The sequence below is a fragment of the Scomber scombrus genome, chromosome 24 (genome assembly GCF_963691925.1).
Source record: "Scomber scombrus chromosome 24, fScoSco1.1, whole genome shotgun sequence".
NCBI classification, from domain to species: domain Eukaryota; kingdom Metazoa; phylum Chordata; class Actinopteri; order Scombriformes; family Scombridae; genus Scomber; species Scomber scombrus.
In genome coordinates this window covers 3,384,790-3,406,254 of record NC_084993.1, presented here as the reverse complement: position 1 = coordinate 3,406,254, position 21,465 = coordinate 3,384,790, and the positions used below count along the sequence as shown (strand labels likewise).

Genomic DNA, 21,465 nt, shown 5'->3' with positions numbered 1-21,465 from the left:
CAATCTCCCATTTAAAAAGAAAAGAGAAAAAAAAGAGAGTACACTCGGTTCACTCACTAAGCACTTGACTGGGTTTGTGTGTCAAACGGCGACCTTTTACTTGCTTGTAACTGTGTCAGACTATCACAAACACTTGTTACTTCCGCCTTGGATTAAACATGCTGGTTATGATGTTCATAGGCATGCTGAAAGAGGTCAGATTACAAGCTTTTGCGGAAGTAGGGCATCCATCCTCACATCATGATAGCACGACTGTTTTGTCCAGCTTGTGAAGCTGGTGCTCACAGATTGTTGCCTGAAGCCAAATGGCATGTAATTCAAACTGACCTCATGGTTGCGGTATAGATTTGGTTGTCTGGCAGCTGCTCTGGTTGACACATAAACACAGTGACTGCTTTGAAGCTCTATGTATCATGCTTTATAAGCTTTTTTCTCTATAAATATATGGACATTTTAACAAAAAATCCACTCCAGACCTCTTTAAAATTTTAATTCATCCACTCATCACTGATATTTCTACAGCTCACAACTTTGAACAGAATTTTTTTGAATAATTCACCTTGCAGGGAGACAGTTTTGACTGATTTTGATTGTATGAACTCTCTATCATATAAGTAGTCCCTATGGAAACACAGTGTGAATAGAGGAATTGGTGATAGGCAGCATGTTTTGAGTATTTTCCAGACTAACTGGGACACTGTTTCTGGAAAGGAATGCTGCTGCTGATTGTTTTACATTTTTCTAAGCTTTGACCAACACAAAATAAATTCCTTGACCTCTATCATATTGGGGTGGAGGCAGAACTCAGAGACAGATAAAACCATTGGCACAACAAAAACAAAACTATCTTTATAGTTAGATACCACCAGATACCACTATTTTTGTTAGAAATTAAAGAATGGTAGAAAATACAAAAGGAAAACAGACAAAATTCCAAAGATTCGAAACAGATGAATCAGTAATATAATAGATACAAAATAATAAAAGCGTATCCATGTCACCCACCCCTAACCTCCACCTTGGGACACTTCCTCTACTCCATCATCCATCCCCAGTTCCCAAATGGCAGTTCTCGGTGTAAGTAATGGACTCCATGCTGTCATCATGACTAAGGTTTCCCACCGGGATGTCTTCCTCAGTCTTTATCTCTGTCTCTGTCTCACATGTGGAGCACACATGCCTGTGATCCATTGGGGGAAATGCATGCAGGGGTTCCAGCTACATCATTGTAGAGGTCCTCATTGCTAATGCTTCCTTTGGCCAGAGGTTAACATGTGGGACGGCCATCATGAATTTGCACTCTAAATCTTTCCAAATGTAGCAGAACTGCTGGAGGGATGAAAGAGGAAGAACCTAAATCTGGTTCTCTCCATATGTCCCTTTTAATTTACACTCTTTACAGTCTCGTCCTCAGTTGCCCTCAGTCAGCTCTGCACTTCTTGAAAATAGTCTTGTGTAGTTGATTGTAGAATTTTGAAACTTTATGAAAAGGCTTTTTTTTGTTTCAAAGCTTTCTGATCTTTCAATCAGAAATTTAAAATGTCATCAATCAAGTGTCCTGTGATAAACCCTAAACCTAAAAGAAAGAAAGTTTTCACAGCAGTTGGCATAAAAATGGGAGTGAAATATGACTGCCAGGACATACTAAATGCTTTGGCCTCTTGATCTCTTTTTCTGTGGCATGTGTGTCTTGTTGATAAGGTTAAAGGTCGCTGACGAGAGTCAGTGGTCATGAGGCCAAGGACCTTTGTAATGCTACCCCGCTGTAACATGCATGACTTATGTGCATGACTTTTACAGCTCTGAACTGTCCTTAAGGCTCTAAACTGGACCAAACCTTTCACCAAACGCTTCTAGTTCAGTTTCAGGGAGTTTGTGCTCCTACATTTAGGTCACATCTAAGAAAGGGTCTCCTTGCAGGTTTTCTGCAAAACAGCTCTAAGAGGATAAAGTTGGCTTAGCACTGGGTTAAGCTAGGCAATCATCCGGTGGGCGTACAAAAGTGATTTGCTGGAAAGGAGTGTGAAAAGAAGAATGGAATATTCTTGTGCCAAAACGGACAGTTTTTCTGGGGCTCGATGAGGTCACGTAAGGCGATTGTAGCTTCGATGCAGAAGTCACGCGAGGGCCCCCGATGGCCTCGATTCAGCAGCACAACCAGGTGATTGTTCTCCTATCATTTCACCAGCTTTGGGATTTTCCAATTGTTCACTGGTCAAATCTGATTAGAGGGTCTTGGTCAACCTGAGCCTCTGACAGCACTGACAAAGTGAGAGTGTGATCAGAGTCAGACAGAGAAAAGCTGCAGCGTTTCCACTCATCTCTGGTACTTTCCTTACTTTGGCTGATGTTCATGTCTGTTCATCCAATTTTTAACTCTGATCTCACATCATGAAGCTGGGTTTTATAATGTTATCTTTATTTTAAACATCAATATTCATTTCAAATTCTCTGTGACAAAAACAGCAAAGCAAAACTTGACTGAGAGATTGCTTTTATTTTTAATTCCAACTACAAACACAGTGTAGCTGATATGCTACTGCCAAGGAATGCTGGCAGCCAAAATATCCAACCATGGCAGGGGGTATCAGCAGCTCCGGCTTGGTCCGAGCTGTGAAACATGCAAAGATGTAGGCGGTTATTGGCAGCAGAGCGATTACTAAAATAAACAAACAAGCATCGAGAAACTGTTTTAATGAAACATTTGGAGGCATTTGGGGAGATGATCATTTAGAACAACGAGCTAGAAATCTGAGATAGCGTGCAGAGATCTTTGCTCATGCAGAGTGAGTGTGTGTCTGGCATGGAATCTGTGTTAGCTTGTCATGTACAGAAAGTGTTGATTTTAGTGAAGCCAAAGCTTCTTAATCACTAATAAAGACACAACTACATGAACACACTCACACACAAGCAACAAACACTGGCTGACAAGACAGGGGGATCCCTGTCCTTAGTGGAGCTTCATCCCTACAAGCCTATCCCTGATTCCCGTCTGATCCGAGACTACCAGCCTGCTTGCCTCTCAGCAGGGGCCCTTCTCCTTTGGAGAGAGCTTAACGTGGGACATATGGGAAAGTCTTTGCCTGCCAGATCACTGTCTTTGGACAGGCCTAGCGTCAGATAATGACACACCAGAGACACGGCAAGTCGAAAATGGGAACAGAAGATCTGTTGTCAGGCTGACTCGGCAACCCGGCCACAGGACTGACCACGCTGTCTGTCGATTGAGCGAGAAGCACTCAGGCTTATATGATGACTGCATGGCCTATTTTAGCCCAGAGACCCACATTTCAGCAATAGTGCCTGGGTGGCTTTATAGAGCGGCGAGAGCAGAGTGCTCGTTGTGCATTCAGATGTCTTTAAATATGGAGCTCAGGGATGTCTGTACAGTGTTTCTGGCATTTTTCCGAAAAAATGACGGTGTCAAAGGAGAACAACTCAAGATGGGGTAAGTTTGAGTGACCATTGTTAGCTTTTGAGAGAGGTTTGAAGTACTTTGATCTTTTTCAGGTCTGTGAAGGAATTTGTCATTGTAGGCTAGAGCTGTGCAAAGCCACTGCACTTTCAATGAATAGAAATACAGTAGTTTGTTTGAAGTCTCAATGTCATGGATTTGACTGTTAAACAATAAAGAAGAAGAAAGAGGAAGTTTTTCATTCGTTAACTGCAGGTTTGTTAACCAGTCAGACAGTGTTTCACCTTTAATTGCCCCGGTGTGTTCTGATGATGCATCACTTTGTTCACCTCCCCAGCTCGCCGTCACATGAAAGCTCTATACAGCCTCCGATAAAGTGTGTATTCTGTGTGTGTGTGTTTTGAAAGAAGGAGAGGGGTGTGTTAGCCTGAAGATCATCAGACCTCAGGCTGACAATTGATTGGAACCTTAATCGTATTTCCTTGACTGCTGACGAACACAGCGGTTGAAATTCAGTTCGAGCAGCGCAAGGGTCAGGGAGTCAAAATTTGCTTTCGCCTCTGCATACGCCCCCTTTGACGCAGACACACACACACACACACACACACACACACACACACACACACACACACACACACACACACACACACGTCCTTCCTTTCCTCTCTTCTTCCTTGAAAGATGTTTTCAGTTGGCCGTTGGGAAGCACTCTGAGATTAATCACACTATCACACTGAACAAGAGTGAGTTTTTTATTTAAAGTAATGCTCTGTCATCGCAGCATTATATTCCATCCATCATATGCATTTAGCAGACTCCCTCTCACATGCAAATAGGTTTTAGTGGGCTGTATTTATAGTAATGACAAATTGCACTGTTCATTTAATGGGATGTTTTGCTGGACACTTGTCCCTTCCTGGTCTTTGCAGAAATTTCTGCTTCAAAAAACGGATTTACTCATTTAAAATGCTTTTGGGATTAAATAATTTAGCTGATTTATTAGTGCTTTAATTCAAAAGAAATGCTGTTTAATAGCATTAAAAGTGGCTTTTTTCAATCAGTAGTGATTACGGGCAAGAAAGATTTGCCATGGTGTAAGTAATGCATGTTCCTCAGCTTGTACTTTAGATGTTTTATTGAAGAGCTGTTTTGAAAATGGCAGTTACAGATTTAGTTTCTCATGTTTTGTCCAAACCTTCGTCGCAAGTGGGCCCAGTGTTTTTATCCATAATGAGTCATTCCAGTCCCTCAGCACCACCACCAAAGTTCAAAGTCTTTCAGTGCTCTGTCTTTGCCATCAAAAGGACCAAAGTCTGCCTAGAGAGATGCCACACAGCTGTACCTTCTGTGACAGCAAACTTTAATGGAAGCAACATGTTTAGGACCTGTTTAGAAACACAAAGGGTCTCTTTCAGGTGTGCAGGAATGCCACAGAACCCTCAAAACAGCCGCAATCCCTCAGCTGAATTACCACATCCAGACCTTTCCCTCCCCCACCTTTCCCTCCAGCCACAACACGGGGAAACAGCGGCATCAAAGTGTTCCTTACTGCAATGTGAAGGTCACTGAGGTCTCGCCAGTCACAGTAAAGATGTTGGGAAGTTTGTTTGGAAGTTATGCAGGTATGGCTGTGTACGGCCATGCCAGCTATAATAACAAATTCTGATACCATTCATTTGATTTTACATTCATCACTTTCCTGGCATATTTGGTACGTGTTAATATGCGCGGCACAACCGAATAATTTCAACTCCATCTGTTGGTTTGCTTCATGATATTTATGCTATTTCTCATATTCAGGTGTAATTTACATATTTATCCTGCATCTACAGTTTGTGGGATTACTTCTATTTGCGGTTTGTATTCCTGAATAGTCGAGGACAAAAACCAACATATTTGACTTTTCCTACATTGGACAGATGTGTGTGTTGTATAACTTGTAGTGGCCTCAGTTTGTCTATTACATTTGAGTCATACATCTGTTTTAAAAAAATAAAATAAAGATAAAGACTTAAAACAGTCTGCATGCCAGTCTGGATCAAAATATATTACATTCTCTGCAAAATAGAGAACATTTATTTGACCTGTTTCCCAAATTGTGACTCTTTCTTTAAAGCTGTGACTTAAATGCAATGACAATGCATAAGAGGCACAAACTGTGGCTATCTCTGTAGACCATCACCTGCCTGAGTCCACAAGCTCTACCTATTTGCCATGCTGATCATGCCTGTCGTTCAGTCCTTGACCCCGGGTCGACGTTCTACTCCAAAGCCGCCTTTGTCACGTCCTCTTTGCTTTATAGGTTGTTGCTGATTAAGGCCAGCATTTAAAGCAGGAACTGGAGCAATCTGCCACCAGCTCTGCTCTGCCTGCTCCTTCGACTGTTCACTCAGCAGCTAGAGGCCTGATTACAGTCGGCTTTATGGCACAGTCTGGACAGATGGCATGGCTAGCACCGTCCACCTCTGCACTGCCTGCCTGTACTGATCCTCCAGGGCTGCCCAGTGGGGAACTACCAAGAAATTATGACAAAGCATGTTTGAAACATGAATACAGCAATTTGGTTGGAGTATAGTGTATGCAAAATATTTACATTTCTCTTTTTTTGCATCACTGTAACTACACAAAGCCTAGGATAACAAAAGTATATTAAAAAAAATTAGTCATATTTTGAATTTGTGGTTTTAGTTGGTAACAGTTTGGACTCATAAAGTTAATGAATAATAGTGTGCAAATATACATTTCCCATGAATACTGACTGGCTCTGACTTGTTAGTTAAACTCTCTTTTTGTATGACTCACACACTTGAAGCGGCTTGACAAGTAACACAAGGCCTTCTGACACACTGACAAGTGCATGAGTCATCTGTTCATTTGGACAAGGAGGTGATAATCCGTGTTAATGTGAATGATACGCAAGTGTAAATTACTGTATAACTTGGGTCAGTCACAATTGTTCATTTCAGCTTCACATGAGCTCTTCCTTTTAGTTTTTTAACCTCACTGTGAATCAAACCAGTAAAAGAAGGCAGGAGGAAAATGTCATGAAATTCAGATGATTCCCACCTGACAATGTCAAAGCCCTTCTTTTGTCGAGATGCTCTTTTTTGTAACAATAGCTGTCTGTCACTCCCCATCCACCCTGTGCTCTTATCTTATCATTTGTGACTTACATGATCCCAGCTGGGTACGGGATCCTCTTACATTGCTTATCTGGTGCAGTGGTTTTATTATTATTATTATTATTATTTTTACAGAATCACAGAGTGACTGCATGTTGGGTCAAAGTATGCACTACACTACAGCTCGAGGGAAAAAGATGTGGCTCTTATTCAGATGGAAATAAGGAGAAGCATTTTCACATGCGCTCTCTGGCACCTGTTTTGCATGCAGCTTGCAGTGTTAGCAGCACAAACTAGAAATGCATATTGTTTTGAGCGGACCAGGCCTTGAAGGTTAAGGTCACTGGCTCGGTGTTTGCTGCAGTGATTGCACTTAATTCAAGCCATCACCAGACACACATGTGGCTGCATACAGACACAGAACCTATAGAATCACACACAATAAGTCAGTGAGCACTATGTTTGCACATTTTTGTGCTCAATCTAGTCATTTGGACAGAGTGTTCTCAACATAGTGAATTGAGCAGAAGTTGGGATTTAGTCCAAAAAAATACCACTCATCCATCTTGTGTCGCTGGCACTGATTCAGTTCCAGTCGCTTTTTCATTTTCACAGTTGGCTCGTTTGTATGTGTGTGTGTGTATGTCTGTATGGAAAATATGAAAAACAACTGAAGGATGCTATGATCCATTTCTGAACACCGACATCTCATAAAATTGCAAAACAGTTTGACCATATATCCCATTTTTGGGTGTTAATCGTGGTACCTTTGAGTCTACTCATCATTTTGAAGGCGCTGATGACTCTGGCATTACATCATTTCAGACATTTTTAACCCAGTATAACCCAGAGGTCCATGGGCAAGTTCATTTTGGCTGCTCTACAGTCGAGATTAAAAACAAAGCACGTTTTGGACCTTGGCATCAGAGTTGCTACACCTTGGAGCAACATGCCTGGGGAGATCTGGCAGGCTTATACTGCTGCTGGCTATAAAGCAATGCCTTTAAAAAAAAAAAACCCAATGTTATTCAGGGTAATCCACAACTCAAACTTGAGTATCTTGAGAGAGTGAGACTTGAGAGAATCAAATTTAGGGCACCAGATATCCAGAATCAAATATGTAATTACTATTCAGCCAATTATAACTTACGCTTTCCTTAACTTCCCTTTTTCTGTTTAAAGAGTTATGTGCCTCCTCCTGGAAATCTTGTTTGTATTGACCCCTAGTGGTTGAACTTCTCACCTTGCTGTAGTGACGTAACAGTGTACTCCAGGACCCTGTTGGGTGTTAGAAGAGGTGAAAGAGGTGTGAAACTTTCCACTAGAAAACACTTCTTTTGGTATTATGTTGAACAACCAGGTAACTATGTGATTGATCACACTGTATGGCATATATTGATGATGTGTTGTGTTGTGTGTGTGTGCAGGATGGAAGAGACGGTGCGGTCGCTGCTGCAGAATCAGGGAGTCCTGGAGCAGACTGCTGTGGACACAGTGGACATCATGAAGGCCTACAAGGTAAACAAGCATCACATCACTGTTTTTGTATCAATATTATATATCAGTTTGTAGGTCTTTCTAATATTTCAGTAATCATTTTGCGGGAATAGGTATCTTAGTTTGCATCTCACTCCTATTTTCCAGCTCAGAGATCCACATTGTTTAATAAAGCTAGACTGAGCCAAGGTGAGAGTTCCCACTGCTCATTGCTGACCCTGTTACATAAGAAAAATAGCTGCTGGGATTGAGCAGAGAAGTAGAAGGAATAAGTAATACGGTGTATTTCTGAAGCGTGGGGGTCACTTTTGGGGTCGCACTTCACAATTTGTAGCTCACCATGTTTACACGGCATCGCAGCGCTGAAATGCTGTTGCCTCAGTCTATCTATCATGAGTGAGGTGTAATTCACTTGCAGAACAAAAGTTATTCAGTTTATACCTATACCTAGTATTTCAGCTTTTTTATTGCTTAATTGCTGTACAACAATGTCTATAAAGCAGCAACGTTATTGCAAACAGCTGAAAAGAGTGAAGAATGCCTCCAGGGAATGGAAGAAAATGGCATCAAGAGTTCAGCCAGTATGCCATAAAAATAGGGACTTTATGAATGACTACATCCGTTTATGATTGTGAATAAAATACAGAAATAGAGGCAGGGAAAAAGAAATCTTTGAATGTTTAGTGCAAATAAAAGTGAGCAGAATAGAAAATGACTACCATAAGACTGAATGTCAGTATTTTTACTGCTTGTGCATTCCAGTGAGGACAAGAAGAGGAATTGAAACATGGGATTAGCAGCAGTGATAGGCTGTATGTTGCCCTGAGGTGCAAACGCTTTATTATAAAAGTTAGAGGAGACATCCCACACTTATGTAATATAATGAATACAGTGACTTGATATGCAAATAATGACTCTGTGCACAATAAATAATCCTTCACCTGGGTTCCCCAACTATAAACGAATTATATGGAGGAGTTATGACAGGGGTGATAAAAAAAGTGTGAAGTGTAGAATTTTATGAGACTTTGAACTAATGACGTGTTTGAGTCCAAAACATACTGTAAGCAACGTCACTGTGTAAGATAACTAACTCTACATTCTTTGTGAACGGCTTTTTGGCCAATAAAAGGATTATATGTCCATGCATAGCTCATACAGCATAACATATAAAACTTGATTTTCACCTTTATTTGGTGTAATAACAATGTTTTATCGGCATATTTTGTTGCCACAAAATAGAGTTACCCCACCAATACTTATCTACATATTGGTGCTTTAATGAGGTCAGAAGAAAAGGACATTTTGCAATCATTATTCAACAGTTTTTATCAGAGCACAGAAAAGAGTCTTTCTTTGTAGATGGAACCACGATTTAAAGGGACATATTCTGCACATTTTGTGGTCTACATTTATATTCTGGGGCTCTGCTTGAATATCTTTGTATAATTTACAGTTCAGAAACCTTTTTTTTATCTTCTACTGGCTCCTCAGTTCAGCCTCTGTCTCCTGTCCTGATGAGTCCCCTTTATGTCTCACAGGATTTTACATCTCAAGCTGTGGAACTTTGGTCAAGTTTAAAAGCCTGAAAACCGATTAACTCATCATCAATTTTGTTGTAAATTTCTGTCTATCAACTAATTATTTCAGCACTATCTGTTAACTAATAACATTTTCTAGTTTCTAAACTTTACCTCAATATTGCTGAAGCCTCAACTTTATCTCAAGCGTCCATAAAGTGCTTACAAATCACCTGTTGATCTAATATGAACTCTAACCAACCTGATTTTAAAGGGGCTAATGAGGTTTAAATCTCCGTACTTCTTTACTGATATGTGATATGTGGTTTGCTCCTGTTATCAGCAATGGATGGACACTGTCAAAAAGAATAAACTTGGAGAGTTATTATGATGTTCCCTGTTCCTATATGCAGCGATGCGTTCCTGCTGCAGCTGTATTCTGTGTATTCAGCAGACAAACTCAATAACTTGAAAGGGCAGCATGAGGGACACTGTTCCCTCCCCTCTCCCACTCCAGACCCTCTCTGTGGAGATTATTACCGAGGCCCTTTAACACTGTCTGATGAGCTGTCTCTCAAAGCAAACCTCAGCTTTCACCGGCCAGCCCCGGCAAACAAAAGCAAACTTAAAAACCGCGACTATAAAGTATTGCCTGGAACACAATTGTCTGATGGAATCAAACAAGATTGAAAACCTAATATATGTTTAAAGGAGATTGGATCAAGCTGAAAACAAAGTGCTCTGAAGGACATTATTTCCAATTCCTATTAGGGGAGGGGGACAGCTTGTTCTCTGCTACATATGGATATAAAAGCAGAGTTGCAGCCATCAATCAGTGCAACCAACCTCAACTTTGTCCAGCACATTATCCATAAGTATCCTCAGCTTTGACAGTTATCTGTCGGGTAAAAATGAAAAATCTAACACAAGTGCACAATGATATATTACACACAACTAAATACCTCTGATCTCTCTTGAAGCTACTATTGCTAAGATGTCAAAGTCATTCAAACTCCCATTCTGACGATAAGAACAATTATACTTATATTGTTAAAACAGAATTGTTAAAGAATTATACAGAACACAAATTTAGGATCAATTATGTTTATTTCTTTTGTATTTTTAATTAAAACTAGCAGGAGAGGATAAATATTGCTCTCTCAGACCCATTTTTCTGGCTTTTCTTTGATCCTCGCTCTTGAAAGTTATTCAAATGAAACAATCAGAGAGATTCAGAGGAGAAAATCACCTTTTTTATTGAAGTGCTTGAAACTCATCAATAAATTCAACGTGTGTCGAGCGCTCGCCAGCCACCCGATACCGCTTTATCTTTTAGGGGTCGCCAGTGGAGAAGGTCAGCCTTTAAAGCTCCACAATATTGTAAGAAATGCCCATCACGATTTGGCAGAGCCCAAGGTGACGTTGGGAAATTACCCAAATGCTGCAGATATTCAATTTACAAGGATGTAAAACAGATAAAAGCTGAAAATCTGCACATTCAAGAAGCTGGAACTTAGAAAATATATTTTATTCATTCACCAAATAATATCATTTTTCACTACATTTATACGGTGGATTAGATGCTCTGTCAGTAAATAATGACGTTGAGGCTCCAAAGATTCCTTATAAAAGATAAATAATCTCTTGAGTGTGACAGAGAGCGTATTGTGTTTTCTTGGTGCTAGCCAGATAGCATCTAATTAGTAGCTAATTATTACTAGTAGTCAATTATCGCAGATGCCAGGCCAAGGAACCAAAAAAAAAAGAAAGAAAATCCCACAAGTGAAAAGGGACGGAGAAAAAGATATCTGGCAGAAGGACTGAGAGAGATTTTCAAAGCCAGACAAAGACACAGAAACACGCGGAGGGTAAAGAGGGAGAGTCCACAAGGTCACTGCCACTCTCTGGAAAACAAGTGAAACATGATTAGGGATTAGGGGATGTTTTGGAGCTCTGTTGTTGAAACTGCCTCCCTTTTGTCCCATCTGCCCATCTGATGCTCTTCCTCCTTTTTTCTTCTCTCCCATCACACTCCTCTCTAACGTCGTTCACTCTCTCCGTCTCTCTGATTTCTTCCTTTCACGCCTCCTCGACCGTTTTCATCTACCACGTATTGCCTTCAAACATTTTTCATACCTCTCTTTTGAACGTTTTCTTCCCATCTGCTCCGGTTGTAACTTGCCAACCCCCCCTCCTTTTCCTTTTCTTCTCCTTCTTTTTTCATTTTCTGTCCCTCTAACCTCCTCCTCTCGTTGTCTGTGTGTCAGGATAAACTCTCAGAGGAAGTGCAGAAACAGCACGACGGGCCCGAAGAGAGCGGCTCCCTGCCGGCGACTCAAACGGAGCCAGACCCTGGGCCGCCTGGGCCGGCGAATGCTGATCCTGATGCCAGCCAAGCAGAAGAGGACAAAGACAAAACCAAGCTCCTTCTGGAGCGTCTCAAGGCCCTGGAGGTAACTTCAACATCACCCTTTTTCTTTTTTCTCTCTACCTTTACTGCTTTGACTTTTCCTTTGTTTCCTTTTCCTCCACCTACCTTTGTTCTGCTTCGTTCTCCTTCATTCCTGCCTCTTCATTCTTCTTCGCTTCCACATTTCCAGCCACCGCTGGCTATCCTTTGTGGCCGGCCTGTCTGCCAGTTGTCAGAGAGTCCTTGCTGAGTTGTGTCTGAAAGCATGACAGCTCATCAAATTCTCCAGTCTTCTTCGTTTGGAAAGCAAAGTCATCCTAAGAGAGTCGCTGCAGGGGCCTCAGGCTGTATTCTAGCTTTGGTTTGTTTTCCTCTGTGGTCTGGGATTTGAGCTGCACTCCGCCACCAGCCCCAAGCCCCAAGCCACAGCCGAGGCAGGAGCGCAGCATGTTGATTGTTTCCCACTGAAGCTGCTGGACACACACACTAAAGATCTTCTCAGCAATTAAAGGACTCATACTTAATCAAATTCAGCCTCTAGTCTTACCTACTCTTTCATAAGTGACTCCACGTGGCTTCTTGATGTTAATATAGTGGACAATGTGTGTCATACGATCTTCTCCTTAATTCATTTATAGTTTTTGCAACACAGGAATGTAACATATAATGCCAGTATTCAAGAAGCTGACTGACATCTCAAAAGTAAGAGAAGCAAGCAAATGCCATCATTACACTTAAGCCTCCCTAATATAAAAGGAACCCTAATTATAGCAAAGTGGCAGATAATTGCCTGTTGCTCCTCAGCTGTAAGTTATTTTCAGAGACTGGCAGGAAGTATGGTCATCCTGTCCCGGTGATCCATCTGATGAAGCACATTACCTAAACATTACATTTTTAATGACTTTATCGAAAGTTATCTGCCATTTTATTCCGTTCCACTCCACGGGTGATGGATGCACCGCTGGCTAAAGCAGCAGGAGCAAAGCAGAGGCAATACATCACTGCCCTGCACCGTGCATAACTTCCACCGACACTAAGTAAGCACTGCCCGCCTCTGATTTCTCCAGCTCAACTGATACTGTTCATTAACTTGGCAGGCACGCAACGCGGCCTGTAACAGGGGCTTACACCAATACAGCCAGATTTTTGGGAGAAATACCCATCGGTCATCTTACCTGTTAAGTGATGAGAATGTAAATGTCAAAGTTACCCATGTGCCCCTCAGTGGATTCACAATAAAGAGTAATAAAAACTTGATATTGATTACTAATGCTTAGAAAGAGCATGGCTGAAAGAGGTGACATGTTTTACCCAAAAAGTAGAAAAAAAGTGTTTACTGCAAGATGATTTTAAAGCTGCATCACTCAATATTTTTATATTACCATCTGATGAAACTGCTGACAAACAATTATCAGCCATTTCTGCAGGTCCCTTCAGCTCTGTGAACATTTGTAGCCTTTTTAGCTCGTTATTTTTTAGCTCCCATAGCAGACTGGTGTTTTTTTAGTGCAGAAAGCTCTGATAAAGCCACAGTATGTTACCTTCCCAGCATCAAACAGAAGACAGACAAAGATGGAAAAGACCAAATCAGAACGGAGAGGAGAGTGAATATTAGTGTCGGATTAATCAGGTTGCCTGACACAATACTCCATATGAAGGCTAATAAGATGATGATTGTTTTCCAACATGCATTACCATTTAAATAAAGATAAAGATAATGAGCTTGTTGTGGAGTCGCAGCTTTAAAGAACAGCTTATAGTATTTTAAAATATCGGGGTATTACAGGGTCACTAAGATACACAGTAGTCTGCCAATTCTGAGCAGCTGCCATATTTATATAAAAGTACTACATCGTATGACAGCAGGGACTGTCTGGTTTGAGTGGGTGGACTCAGAATCAATATCTCGAGTCTCAAAGAGCATTATACACAAACGTATTGATTTATAATAGTTAGGATTCAAGGTGTCAATACCAACATTTTTTTCTTCTTCTAGTTTATTTGTGTCTATTGCCCGTCATCCTCCTCTCCTTAGCCATTTTCCCCAGTGTTGGAGAGATCAGGGCTTCCTTCTCTCTCCCTTGTCAATTCGCTGCCATTCATACTTGTACGGCATGACTAACAACGTGCACAAGCTGGAAAAATCCCGGAGCAACATAATCCATCACAGTAAACACGGTTATGTTATGTTAGAGTCTCACTTTTTTTAAATCGTTGCTTTGAAATTAAACAGCATTTCTCTGCTTGTTGCCTGTTTCCATATCAGTGTGCGTATTACTTTGTTTCCCCCCCATGCTCGCTGCCAGTCACCTGACAGCTGCAAGACGACATGGAAACGTACATATCACATTCATGTCTTTCTATATGATAAGTCTGTTAGCCAAGAACACACTTTATTTCAGGGTTTTTTTTACACTGAATCTACAGAATAATGTTACAGCAGGTATTGAAATAAAGTTCAGATGACATTTGGATTTCCATTTCAACACTTAAAGGCTTGTGTTTCACTGAACGATAAAGCAGCAAAACATTTAAATCAGGGATGAGGTAACAAAACACTCTCAAGTGGCTTCCTGTAGCAATCAACTGAAGCATCAGATAAAACCTCATACAGCTTCTTCAGCTAGAAAAAATGGCTCTTGTGTACGTGTAGCACAAATTAAGTGCAGATTTTATGCAAGAAAGTTTTAATTACATGTTACAAATGCAAATGCATCTTCTAAAGAATAGAAATTACACTTACAAACCAACACATAGGACACACAAGCCTTTCTTAATTACTTGGGTCATTCATTACATTTTCCGCCCATAACTACGTTCTAGGCTTCGAGGCTTTAATTAGTTAGTGTTTTTTTCATCGATGGCACAGCTGGAATGTTTTGGGTTGTAATTATGGTTCCCATGTTTTCATCAGGGGACTGGTTGTTGCTACTAAAGGGCAAAGGGTGAGAGAAGCAGGGCTGGCTGACAGCTCCTAATATGCTGCATGCCTCAGACAAATTGGAAACTCCCGGAGATCAATAGGGCACTGCCTCATCACTTGGCAAGTGAAGAGGATATTCTTATTAGGTCCAAACTCCAAATGGCTAGCTGCCGCGCCAAAGTTCAGCATCATAACTTCCATCCCCTTGACCTTTTTCTGTGTGGTACTTCGTAAATTTTTTATTGGCCATCCCGATTCAGCTTTGACATATGACCTTTGTAAGGTTAGTCCCCTCTTAGCTGCAGTTCAGCTTGATTGCTACTCGTGTCTCCATCGATGTTGTGTTGTTGCATCAAATGTAACCAAAGGCTCAGCAGGCTTTGTGCTGAATTGACACTGAATGTGTTTGACTGTGTGTGTTTTTTTTGCAGGAGAAGAACTCTACCTTGGCCTCGGAGAACGAGAACCAGAGGGAGCAGTATGAACGCTGTCTAGATGAGGTGAGTGTTTATCTCATCTCACTCCAAGGCACATTCAAGGGCGGCCGTAAGACTCGACAGATGTTTTCCTTACCTTGAAAGTCTTTGTTGTAGTTTTCTTGTGAACAGATTGAGTTGTAGTGTAGAGCTTAAGATTAAGGTTTTAATGAGGTCCTGTGTAGCGAAGGGTGTTTCCAACAAGTTGGCAATTTACTTCAGGCGCAGCTCTGAGGGAAGCGGGGGTGAATTGTTGATAATAACAATTCATTTAGGAAGCAGTGTCTCATATTTTTCAGGCATTAAAATCTCCCATCTCTCATGGTAATAAAGAAGCTGACATGTTCCAGCTGTTCTAAGCTAATCTTTAATATTACCTCCCTAATGTATGATTTAGTTACACCAAAAAAACTTTAACTGGGAAACATGATGCTCGTAATTTGTTCATGCTTTTTAAACTCCTGTAGTGTAATAATAAGTCACAAATGCACCGCCTTCATACCAATACCAATATAGTCGGTGTTAATTAGGTAATAAACAGATTAAAAAGCTGTTTAATAGCCTTAACCGGAGGTGAACTGGTGTTGCTGAAGTAATGGTTTAGATTCTGTGCCCTCTGGTTATTTGTGAGAGCTTGATAAGTGCTGTTTAGGGGGCCGCATGAGGGGAATAAACCAGCCCGGCTCTTGGCTGTGCCTGTTTGCTGAATCACACCGGGAGGGAAGGAGGGAGGGGAGCTCCACTACAGGGAAGGATGTCCAGCAGGGCCAAGTTGCCTAATTTGTCCTGGAACCAAGCGGCTCAGCAGACTGAGCAGATCTGCCAGAGGGTGGGAAAGACGGGTGAGAGAAGGAGTGGGGGAAGGAGAGAGGGGGGGTGTAAAGGGAGAGGGTGAGGAGGAAGATTGAAACTGAGTGATACTGAGGAAATTTGTGATATAAATGTATTAGAGTTGTTGTCCTCCGTGGATTGTCCTCGCCTCCGTTCTGCTCGCCTGCCCTCACTAAAATGGCTCAGCTCGGCTTTGTTGTGTTTACTTGTCAACTATTTTCCTGTGAGGTCGACTTTTGTGAACAGAAAGCCTGGTAATGATCCTGTTTTGATGACCGAGGCTGTCTGTGTCCCTCTAACGACTGCACACAGCAACAGTGAAAAATCTAAAGCTTGCTTTGTAACAGAAGGGCTGATTATTTTTTTCCTCCGAGTCGGACCAGCTGCTTTAGCGTGTGGGCATTTGTAGTTTAATTACTTATATCAAAGTCATGCTGTGCCTCCAGTCAGAGTTCAAATTCTCAGTCCAAGACCATTAAATCAGGTTTTGTTTGATCACTGGGGTATTTTACAAGAGGCAGATCTGTAACTTGCGGTTCCAGAAGCAGGGCTCATTTCACCATATTTACTCCCATCTCTCCTCATTCAATAAACAGGAGCGGATGCATTCGAAACAGCCGATGTAGCTTCACACGGTATTAATGAGCAATCAATGGGTGGTAATTCGAACCGCTTCTGCATCGGCGTTGCGGTCTCAAGTGCGGGCGGGTGTGAGACGCTTAGAGACCATGGCCCAGGCACAACAGCACTTAAGCCACGCGCACCTCGGCTTCTACAGCAACCCGGCGCTGTCAATACCACCATTAGGAACTGACAGTTCATTTTTGTACAGTCATGGATGTAAGAGAGAGTCTCACATGCACACGCATCAAAAACTGACTCGTAATGATTCATTCGTGCTTAAATTGGCTGGGGAAGTCTTACAAAGTGCAGCGTTAGCAGTGTAGAAGCGGTCTACAGAGGCCTGTAAGGGTCATAAGTGTGCCAAAGAAGCTAAATTAAGACTTAATGGTTGTTGTTTTGTTTTTTTGACATGTCTGTTTTTAGGTTGCCAATCAAGTTGTGCAGGCTCTTCTCACCCAGAAGGTTTGTCTCATATTCTTTTATTTTCTTAGATCACATTACCTGTATTAAATAATCAACATTGTGATGCATTTTGATAATTATATACTTAATTGTTATACATATGTAAACAGTATACTACTATTAAGAATGTTATACTTGGCAGCATTTTCTTATTTGCTTTCTGCTTCTCATTCAGGATCTGAGAGAGGAATGTCTGAAGCTGCGTACTCGAGTCTTTGACCTCGAGCAGCAGAATCGAGCGCTGAGTATTTTGTTCCAGCAGAGGATCAAGCCCGCCTCAGACTTGCTTTTCCAGGTACGCCTCCCACCCAGAACACAACCTTTAAAAGCATAAATAAGTATTATTGAAAAGACTCCAGGCCTGCCAGAGTTCATGTTTCTCAGTGGGAGAGCTGCTCTGGATGCAGAAATGATACTTCCCTTGACCCAACTCTGCACTATAAATCTTTTTAGACTTTTTTACTCGCACAAAATACAGTATCAGCATTGGGCAAGGTGTTTTCTTGACGAGCAGATACCTGAATGGAAAACATGGATGAACAAAGTTATGAAAACTACTGTAAAAGCTAGTTTGATCCACTCACTTTCCCCTCTCCTACAGATGGTGCCTGTTTATCCATACAGTAGCATGATACAGTGCTTGCTCACAGCCTTGCAGCAGCAGCAGCAACTCCTCCTCCAGTAAACACGACAGAGCGCTTATTCTCATGCATTTGAAGTTGTTTTTCATTTGAATTGTTATTAAACTGCTCTGGGGTCTTAGTCAAAGACGGAGGCTGCACAGAGGACTGTAAATACTTTGATTTTTCTTTTTTTTTTAAAGGAAAAAACACAATTCCTCCCATACATCAATCTTTGTCAATCTTTTTTTCGTTCCTCAGAAGATGTTGTTTGGCCTGTTTTTCTCTTTTGAAGCAAATGTAAAGGAAGTACAGGCCTTAAAGCACAGACGTTTCCCTTGCTGTTTTTTCTGGTTTGTTTTTTATGCATATTGCCTCAAATTGAGATTGTATATGTGGAGTGGTTGGTACATATGCACTAAAAGCCTTTTTGGTGCAACAGGACATATATTAAATGTATCTGTGAAATCAGCTATTTGAGAAAGGTTGTAAAAAGGCAAACATAACCTTTAAATTTCCCCATGAAAAAGTCAGTGCCGCCCCCCCCCCCCCCAAAAAAAAAGAACTACCACCATCAAATCAGCATAAAAATGTGATGATTTTATGTCTCCAGCACCGTTTTGCTGCACTAGAACTATAATCTGCTACAGAAAGAGAAGACTCTCCTTCACATCCTACAGAAAATCACAAATTTGAACCAGCAACCATTAAGTCTCTCTGTAACCATCACACAACCACGACTGTATTTATATCCACACAAACCTGACATTCTGCTCAGTCGATGTCTCATCGGTTGCTGGAAATTGCCTCAGTTCATCTTCGGTCCCTTGGAAAACATCAATTTTCAGAAAAGTGCCTAGCGTGCATTCCAGCTTGATTTTTAAGATGTAATTATGAGACAGATGGACCTGCTACTGTATGTTTATCCATCTATTGTCAACAGTGATATAGTATTGCAGGGCAATAAGGTCAGCGTGGAAAGCAGGATTTCACATAATTGTTTAAATTGCTGCGAGGCTCCTCGCTGTCAATGTGAAAATAGCAAGCTGCCAAAAGAAAAGAATGGGAAAGGAGTTGTCAGTCCATCCAGAGGAAAGGGAAGGAAAATAAAGAGGAGAGAAAGGGAAGCGATGATGATGAAAAGAGAGAAGGCAAGCAAGGGTAGATAAGAAGGAAAGGACAGGAGGTTGAAAATGGAGAGAGATGAGATAGCAGAGAGCGCCAAGAGGACAAGGGGGTAGAAGTGAAAAACTAAGGGCGAAATAAGAAGAGGCAGAAATGGAGTAAATGGAATAAAAAAAAGGAGAGAGGAAAGGGAAATAGTATGGCTTGGGGTGTGTTGTAAAGCTCTCTGTCAGTTGGAGCTACTTCCAGCACCATTATTGGACAGGCTGGAACATTGTCAAGTGAAACTGCAATATAAAAGGCTTGAAGAGGGATATTGATGATACCGCTGTGGCGACCAAGAGGTGCAATCTGGCTGGAGACGTGAATTAAGGCACTCAGAAATATGATAGAGTTGTATCACATTGGCATTCAGCCAGTCTCTGTGTGCAATGTGTGTTTTTTTTCTTTCTTTTCAAATGTGATTCAGCTGAAAAGAAACAAATGTAAGTTGGAGATTAGATATCAGTGGGTAGAATAATGGTGCGGCAGGTCAAAAGGAAATAAATTGTGTAATGTGTACGTGTGTGGGTACAGTGACGCAAAACTTTGCTGCAACCTTTAAGCGGGTAGGTTTTACCACTGGAAATGTATTTTATTTGCCTTATTTAATAATGACATTTAAACCATAAACTGGTGATTCATTCTGAGAGTTAATCATGTCGTGATGGTGCTGCTCAGGGTGTGCGTCCGTTATGAGCTCTCCTGTTATGTGTAGGAGAGCTGTTAGAAACATCTATATTTATCAGTGTCGCTGAAGCCTCAGACAGACTGTCTATCATTGCCTTGGATGTGATAAATGGCTGTTTTAGTAACGCATTAGCTGTGCATTTAAGGAAGTAATTTTCATTTTCTTGCAGTTTGATCAGAAAATGAATAACACTCTTAAATCTGTTTGTTAAATATAAGCCTACAGCGAATAGTCGACTAGCTGTAAAGCTTTCTAATCCATTCTACGTGGATTTCTAATAAAAAATATGAAACTACCCAGGAAGAATTTTCATGTATTATTTTTCTTCCAGCCTCAAGCAGAGACAGACTTAATGACCCATACGAGTGTACTATTTCCAATCTAGCTGTGGACCTTTTGCTTATCAGTAATTAAATGTTCTCTACCTCCCTGTGGGCTTCTTGAATTTCTCTGATAAAGAACCATAATGCGTTTGATGGTAACTACATCAGTTGTGCACCTTTATTGCCTTCAGCTGAATTGGTTTGGTTCCAAAAATGCCACATATTCATTTCAGAAAAACCTGACATTAACTGTAAAAAAAACAACAACAACACATATAAATGACAGTTGCTTTCTCACATGCAGTATTTCCAAGCCAAGGGAAAATAACTGGTGTGCAGTACCAGCTTCTTATGCTGCTTATCAAATATGACAGGCAAGTGGCAATTGAGATGCCCATTACTGGGACAAATGCTCAGTGTCTCTGAGGCTACCTCAGGGCCCCAAGGAAACAGCTTGAATGTCATGACCTCATTACTGCTCATGCAATTTTGCAGTTTGTGCAGTCAAACCTTTGCTGCTGCCATAGCTTTTAATTAAAGGTTTGATTTGAAATTTCAACAAATTTTGACACTTTTCAAGAATAGTGGTAAATTCATTTTAATGATAAGATATGCTGAGGTATTAGAGACTTTGTTTCATTTCCCTGGTGTAGTTTAGCGGGCTGTGCAGAGCTGCAGCTTTAGGAAAAGCCTCTGTGATGAGTCAGCTGTATAGATCAGTTTGTGCAGGTGAGCATTTTGTAGGTGTGAGTGTTGTGTCTGTTCTGCTGTTGTGTGTCTGTGTGGGTGTGTGCATGTGTTTTTGACAGAGGGTGCCAATACTGATGTATTTCTTTTGGAAGATGCCTATTACTGCTGGTCTGGGCTGAGATTCATTATCCTGAAACATTACTGCTGTCAAGTAAAAACTAAGAACTAAAACTAAAGAGACACCAGTTTTCTCTCTCGGCTCCCAGACTAATGAAACTATCTCAACCATGAACTAACAGTTAATAAAAGGCCAACATTTGCATAATACATTACAGTCTAAGGTATTTCACAATTAACATTTTTGACTTTGATTTTGGCCTTGAACCTTGAGAAAGTTCAAGATCCATGCAGCCTTGTCATCTTCCATTCCCTTTCACTGTCTTCCCCCCGTGACCCTGTGACACTATCGACTGAATGCTTGATGAGGATGCTGAGGAGGTGAAATCCAGCACCCTATGATAAGATCAGAGCCTCCCATGACACCTCAGCCACTCCCATCCCATGGTGATAGCACTGACACTGAGTGATGCAGCAAGAGAACAGCACAATTTTATTACTTTAAAACCGGAATGAGAAGCTATCTGGCATTTTGAATCCAAACTAGTAAAAGTACAACTTAAATCTTAGTGGTCCTGCT

At 41.1% G+C, this 21,465-nt stretch overlaps 1 protein-coding gene across 1 annotated transcript in view; it reads left to right on the top strand.

Moving 5' to 3' along the window:
- The window catches only part of LOC133976330 (nck-associated protein 5-like), a 130,569-nt gene that overhangs the window by 85,282 nt on the left and 23,822 nt on the right, over positions 1-21,465 (top strand). Inside the window, exons 6-10 of the mRNA XM_062414514.1 lie at positions 7,965-8,055; positions 11,822-12,007; positions 15,319-15,387; positions 17,242-17,280; positions 17,456-17,575. Of these exons, the coding sequence (XP_062270498.1) occupies positions 7,965-8,055; positions 11,822-12,007; positions 15,319-15,387; positions 17,242-17,280; positions 17,456-17,575 (505 nt within the window). The remainder of the gene's footprint in view (positions 1-7,964; positions 8,056-11,821; positions 12,008-15,318; positions 15,388-17,241; positions 17,281-17,455; positions 17,576-21,465) is intronic.